Raw genomic sequence first — 7,161 nt, 5'->3', positions numbered from 1 at the left:
AGGCTAGGGGTCTGATGCCTCCTACTTATGTGGCTGACCCCCATGCACTTTTATTTACACTAAACAACTGGAGTATCCTCAGACAACAGGCCTAACAAAAGCCCTGGGTAGCTGCCTATGTGCAGTATCTCCCGTCCCTTTCCAGCTTACCCAGGCAGGGAACAGAAAACAAGATACTATATATATCTATATCTATATATATATAATACACACTCACAATCATATTTAACTAAAACCATATATAACAACACCCTGCAATACAAAATGGCTTGTGCATTTTATGTGGGTTAATATTATCTAAGTACCACTCCTGTGCTCAGTGCTATGCTTTGCAGTGTTATCAAAAGAGTCTCTGGCCTGGAGAACTGTAATTTTGTCTCAAGTCAATTCCCACCCATCCAATATCACATTTCCCGCTGCAAGCACCAAGATGCCTAATATCCCCCCTTCAAATCCTGAAAAATATAAAGAGGTGTCTCAACCAGTCTAAATCTCTCTCAATGCTTGCAGAGGGTCCATGTAGAAACTAAAGGGGCATTGGAGCAAGTATTGATTGCTGAGTAATGCCAAGTATAATATGAACTATATGGCCAGAAAGGAGTCCCGCCAGTGATCCAAACTGGTGTACCTAAATGAGATTCTCCAGTTGCATCTGGTGGATAAGATGTGCAATACACAGAAAATGACAAGCAGCTCTATCAGACCTCACTGAGAAACCCATGCACGCCAGCAGCGAAGAACACATCCTCACTGTCCACTGCAGGGAGCTTTTCACTCCTGGCCATGACAAGGGAGGGTCAGCACTACATCCTTGCTTAAACCAGACCTGAGTTATCCCAATATTTCTCTATCTGTCTCACTACTGCTTTTTTTCTAAAATCTCAGCCAAAAATGGCAGGGTAGGGGCTGGCATGTAATTCCCAGCCATGGTAGGCTGAGCCAGTATTTTATAAATACAGTCAGTTGAGGCTAACTTCTATCCTGGAAGCTGTTCTTAAAGCCATCATGAGTACCTGTAGGGTAGGCATGTCCCCAGAGGAGAGGAAAGCTCTGCCTCAGGATGGGGGTAGGGCTTGGGAGTGAGTGTATGCACAAGGCTACAAAGGATTTTCCAAGGCTACAAGGGAATGTGGAGTTTCTCACCACAATTAGTGGAATTGACAGTGGGGGTTTGGCTGGCTGAGACCTGGCTAGAAAAAAGTAAAGTACTTCCCTGAACCTGGAAATAGTGGGCTATTTATTTGAATCTGGCTTTCCAGCCTGGCAAATTTGCTGGTTCAAGTGACACATCATCTGGGCTTCAAAGTGGGACTTGTGATGAAACTTCTACCTTTGTACATACCTGTCTCTGTATTCTGGTCCTGGATGATATAAGCCTGTTTCCTGCATGCTCCCAGTTTAAGGATCCCTCCTGCCTCCTCTCTGAGGAGCTTGACTTGGTTTTCTGGCAGCTACCTGGTGTACTAGATACCATGGGCACTTGTCCCCTTTGGTCTCCAGTGCTGGCTTTGCTGTTGACTGGTGACAGGGGAGGGCTGGGCCCCAGCAGGTTGCTTGCTGGAAGGTGTAGAAGTGCTTAGTGGTGCTTTCAGCTCTTTCCTCATCGCTTTTGTCATTTCCAGACAGCTTTGTCAGTAGGTCTCACCCTGTTGCTCAGGAGCAGTGGTAAATGAAAGCTTATCTCCCTGCTGCTCCCTCTGTGTGCACGTGCAGGGAGAAACGATGATTATTTGACAAAAAGTGGCCAGCAAATGAAGTGACAAAGGCTGAGGAAGAAAGGCAGGCAGTAGATTAGAGGCTTGTTCCACCTCTGCTATTTTACTCCAGTTCCTTAACTCACCCTCTCACTCCCTTCGAATACATGATTCTGGCCACGATCATTGCGAACTGCATCGTCCTGGCGCTGGAGCAGCACCTGCCGGGAGATGACAAGACACCTATGTCCCGAAGATTAGTAAGTGCCTTTCTCTCATGCCCTCCTTCTCCTCTGGAATCAGCTCTGGGGTTGTCTCGGTGTTAGTGGGTGTTGAGCCTGGTGAGGAACCCGTACCAGTCCATCAGGCTGTGTGTATGCTGTAAACTTACCATGCCTGTCAATAGTGCTTTCAGGTGTACCATGCTGATCCAGGAAGGCTGTCTCCTATGCTGGAAGCAGTATAGGCTCAGGTGGGCCTCAGGTCCTCAGGGTGCTAAATAGCTTGTTCAAAGTGCTGTGCAGAGATGGCTACCTGGGCTTCTGGTTTAGAAGGCAGCTTCCACAGAGCAGCCTCATGCACTTGAGGCACCATTGCTGGGCCTGGGAAGTTTGTTACATGCACATGACCTCAGTTGTTGAGGTTTAACCCTTCGATGCCTACTGCTTATCAGAAGGCTGCAGGTGCAGTCCCTTTGCCATCTGCCTGATTATGGAGATCCTGGGCCAGCTTTGGAGTAGGGCAGAAGTGGGTGGGAGCTTTTTTCTCTGGGACTTTTATGCCTCAGGAAGATTTTACCCCTCCACTGCCTCCTGTAGAATACCTGGGGATAGGGGAGTTTGTCCTCTGGGTGGACCTGGGGCACTTGTTATAAATGGGGATTTCAGAAAGATTTTGCCAGCTGGACATGAGAGGGGGAGGCAAGTGAGGCAGAGGCAGAACTCCACAGCTTATCATTCAGTGTTGTGGGTTAAAGAGGGGCTTAGGCTTGTGCTGGGAAGAGGGATCTCTGAACGGGGCCCAGCAGGGAATTTTGGGCATGACAGCTCAGTCTTAAATACTGGTAAAATGGCTGCAAGCCGTACATGTGCCCTGGACATTTGCTGCCTCTTCCCTTCTCACCAATGTGCTGGGTCCCTTTCTGCAGGAGAAGACAGAGCCTTACTTCATCGGGATCTTTTGTTTTGAAGCTGGGATTAAAATCGTTGCTCTGGGATTCGTTTTCCACAAGGGCTCATACCTGCGGAATGGCTGGAACGTCATGGACTTCATTGTGGTCCTCAGTGGGTAAGTTCTCCTTCAGCCTGCCTAGTGGTATGGCCAAAAGACTGGTAGGTAGGGTGATTTGCAGATTCATGAACCAGATTCTTTGCTCCGGTGAGGTCCAATTTCAGTAATTCTGCTAATTCTTACCTGGGGCTGGGAGTTTAATTTCAGGCCACTGTATTCCTGGGCCCCCACTCACCTAGTTGGCACAATGGGACATGCCTAACCTCCAAGTGAAAGAGGAGGAGCACATTTGTAACGTGCTGGATGGAGTTAGCCTCCTCTTGGCTGGAGGCTGGATGCTACCCTGCCCTGGGACTGTGATAGAGTGAACAAGAAAAGTGGGAGAGTGTGTGGGAACCCTGCCCAAGAAGAGCTAAATGGCAGGCTGTTCAGCTGAGGAGCTGATCTGAATTTGTCTTGGAAGTAGGGTGCTTACTAGAATTTTAGAACTAGGATCTAGAAAGACCTTTTCCCCCCAGGTCCTCTAAAAATGCCTTATTGGAGCTGACTGCTGGCTTCTGCTAGCTTTATAAAATCATTATGAAAAGTAGAAACACGCTCAATTCTGTGTAGGAATCCAGTTTGAAGCAATGCATCACTTGCTGACCCGTTGTACTACAGCTGTATTTTAGGACTGTGTCTGGGGACATCTGCCTCTGTAGCCTCTCTGGACTATTTGGATTTATTGGCCATGCCACTTGTCACCAGATTGGGGGATAGTCCTGGGTGTGACAGGATTGTTGATTCCACCTGGGAGTTCAGCATTGAGAGAGATGACTGGGTTTCACACAGACCATGTGAAAGCAAGTGAATGGAATGATCTTTAGGTGAGTTTGTGAGAAGTGTGATGATCTGTGAAGGTAAGCAAGGAGCAGTACCATTTAGTGTCCAGTGTGAGCATCCTTGGACAGGGTGCATCGGACAGTTGAGCAAATAAAAACTGGTGACCCTAGAGTCTAGGTGTTCAAAAAGCAAAGAAATATCCAGACTGCAGCTCCATTCGTTTCTGCATGTGTGCATTTATTTGTGGGTTGATTGAAATATCAGTGTTCTGTTCAAAGCAGCTAGTTTGATATATAGAAACAGATGGCTTCTGTCATCTGTGGATCTCAAAGCACAAATTCAAATATCCAAGGTCTAATGAATAAGGGCTGCAGCTTGTCTTTCCTATTACTTCAAAGGTTGCAGATTAGGAAACTGAGGCAGTGATAGAATGTGAATCAAAGTCTCTCATGCACTTGAGGACAGATCTCAGAGTAGAACCCAGGAATCCTGATTCTGTGAGTCTCGCTGCAATTGCGTGATCAAGCATGATGGGGACGTTCATGCTTTCCAGAGGTTTAAAAAGGAACTACTGCATTGTTGATGTTGAAGGTGGCTGCCCCCTTCCATGTGGGCTGGCCAAGGAGATGAGATGAAACGAGGAGAAGGGTGAGACCAGCAGTCTCATTCTTGTGCATGCTGCCTGGGTGTACTTGTCTGCAATTGCCCACCTGTGACTTCTAGCAATGAATGCAGTAGACACATGTTTCACATTCCTTTTAAAGAGCATGCAAGTTTCTCTTTGCTTTTCTGGCTGCAAAAGCCAGTGAGGCAGCAGGGAAGAAAGGCAAGTCCAGTGAGTGCTTCTGTGTTTGTGTCACGTTCTTGAGATCCAGTTCTCGGGACCAGTTTCAGTCACTTTGTTCAGTCTCCACTAGGAGAGGTAACCAGTGACCTCACCTTCATGACAGCTGGTTCCTGGTTTTGAGGAGATGGAGGTGAAGTGGTTTTGTAAGGAGCATAGTGTGGGGTGTCTCTGACCATTGCTGGCACTGCTGAAAGATGAAAATCCTCTATTTAGAAATGTCCCATTGGTGGAAGAACTGCAATGAAGGGGGTGGGAAAGTTTGTCATGGATTTTTGTTCTATAGTGCCAGAAGTAGTTGTGGGACCCAAAAAGATTTAGTGGAGAGTGAGTTCCTCCTTACCCCTGCCACCTGGAAGCTGGGGATGTTTTGTTTGCCAATGTACATGTGTCACTTCTCAGGCAGGAATAAGCAGCAGGTGGAATCTGTTTCCCAGTGGATTTTCAGCATAGTCTCAGTTGCACCTTGGCTTTGTACCTTGAAATGAAGTGAGATGCAGTGCTGTTTGCAATAGTGCCAAACACATAAGGTAAGGTCCTATGGCCTATATGCAAGTGGGGTGGGGGGGTTGATTTTCAGGTTAGAGGTGGTCTCAGGAGTTTGACTTGGGGGCCTCCTAATGGTTGAGCAGCAGGATTGTACTCACTGGTGTCTGTCCCTGCCTTGTTCAGTGACCCAGCACTCACTGATGGCTCTTGGTCGATTCTCTGCTGTTCACCATAGCCATGTAAATATCTTTAACTTTTTTAGCCCTAAAAGGTTTTGACCTGGTAAAATCCCATTGTCTGGCCCTTCTCTGCAACTGCTGCTAGCAGCCCTGATTGCACTTGCTAGAGCTAGTGTGCTTATTGGGGTGGGGTGTGTGATAGACAGTCATGTGCTGAAGGGCTCTGATTCAGGAGAGCAGCTGGGTGGGGTGGAGTGGGGGAAGGTGCTCCTCTGACTCCTTGGAAAGGATCCATGCAGTGAGCAAGACCTCTCCTACTCCTCTGAGCCATCATTTGCACCCACCCTCAACATGCTTCTCCCTTGCTGCTAGATCATACCATGCCTGATCATGTGCTTTTCACAGCAGCAGCATCCTTTATGTTTCTTCTTCCCTTTCCATGCTGTCCAGCCTAGCTGGCATTGCTGAGGTAGCAGGAACTAGGGAAGGCTAGCCTGACTCACTACTACCACAAGAGCATTCTTTAGCTCTCGGGCCTAGTGAATGTATTCAGATAGTTGAGGGTGGAGACAGGTTCTCCTGGGATACAACTAGATCTATCCAGCATCACTTTGCAGCCCTCTTCAGTGATTAGAGGGCTCTGCCTGTGATGTGTTGCCTGAGGACAGACACCTGTACAGACTTGTCCTGTAGCATACTTGGTGCAGCTAGGAGGGAGCTGCTTGGTCTGAGTCTGCAGATGCTTCACAGTCACCAATGCCCCAGAGTCATGCCTTTTTAGGCCCCCTGTCTTTTTGCCACTGTTCTTCAGAGGGTCATGGGGAGACCACAGCTCTTTTGATTAGAATGCGGGTTCCTTAGTTTATAGCCCATAATGAGACAATGTCCCCAAAAGGCCCCCTCTATGGGGATGGTAGACATCACAGTGAAGAAGGGTGTTTTCAGGAACATTCTCCTCCCATGGAGGAGACAAAGCAGATAAATCCCATGTCATATGCCCAACATAAATAGGCAGGTGAAGCTTCCAGCCTGTCACATTGGCATAGTTCCCTTCCAGCTCCCAAAGGGATTAGCAGGGGCAGCTGATTTGAACCTACCTGTTAATGTACCTGGAGGGAGCTCCCTGTTCATCGCCTCAGGACAGGGGGATTCCAAAGCCTAGAGCTATGGGGGTAACCCCCACCAGACAGGTCAGGAGGGCAGACACTTAAATGCAGGGGCTCTTTCAGGGGCAGTGGGGATATCTGACATAGACCTTTGCTCAGCATGGGGATGGGTGAAACACTGGGATGGGGAAGAGGTTTTTACCAGTGGTCTTTCCCCTCTCTTCGTGTCAGCCTGGATGAGTTGACTGTAAGTGACACGATGCTGAGTCAGCATTCAGTGATTACTCACTCATGAACACGTTCCCGGTTTCTTTCACTGCTTCTCCATGTTCTGGGCACAGTGCCAGGGAATCAATTGTCCATGAAGGGCTGTTAGCTCCATACAATCCAACATGCTGACAAACATTGAGGCCTTCCTCTGAAAAGCCCATTCACTGCGTGTGTAGGCATCAACAACAAGAGTCACTAAGGATTATTTAGAAACTTCCCCGTGTTGGGGGTGATTCCAAGGTCACTTTACCAGTTTTGAAAGAGACCTCCTTGATTTTGCCATCTGTTGCAGGCCTGTTATCTTTCTAGAGATGCTTCATCCTCTCCTTCTGCCCCCAAACCCACCCCTAGCCTTTCTGTTGGTCAGCAGCTATTCTAACCCATCCAAGAAACTCCTTATTGTTGTCCTGATCTTGGTTGAAGCAGGACAAACATTGTGCAGTTGTGGCCACAAGGCCACTGAAAGCACTTGCAAAGCATCTGGTAGTTTCTCGCTGACAGTGTGTGGTGGGTATATTGGATTGATG

General features: G+C 47.9%; 1 protein-coding gene across 4 annotated transcripts in view; it reads left to right on the top strand.

The window, feature by feature from the left end:
- The window catches only part of CACNA1E (calcium voltage-gated channel subunit alpha1 E), a 312,745-nt gene that overhangs the window by 33,018 nt on the left and 272,566 nt on the right, over window positions 1-7,161 (top strand). For 3 of the 4 annotated variants that reach the window (XM_019501773.1, XM_019501772.1, XM_019501771.1), the window contains exons 2-3: window positions 1,849-1,954; window positions 2,842-2,981. In XM_019501773.1, the coding sequence (XP_019357318.1) occupies window positions 1,849-1,954; window positions 2,842-2,981 (246 nt within the window). Of the gene's footprint in view, window positions 1-1,848; window positions 1,955-2,841; window positions 2,982-7,161 lie in introns of those variants that run through there. The other variant, XM_019501770.1, reaches the window with a different exon arrangement.

The sequence above is a fragment of the Gavialis gangeticus genome, unplaced genomic scaffold, assembly GCF_001723915.1.
Source record: "Gavialis gangeticus isolate Ggan-Ray unplaced genomic scaffold, GavGan_comp1, whole genome shotgun sequence".
Lineage (NCBI taxonomy): Eukaryota > Metazoa > Chordata > Crocodylia > Gavialidae > Gavialis > Gavialis gangeticus.
This window is presented reverse-complemented; position numbering and strand designations above follow the sequence as displayed.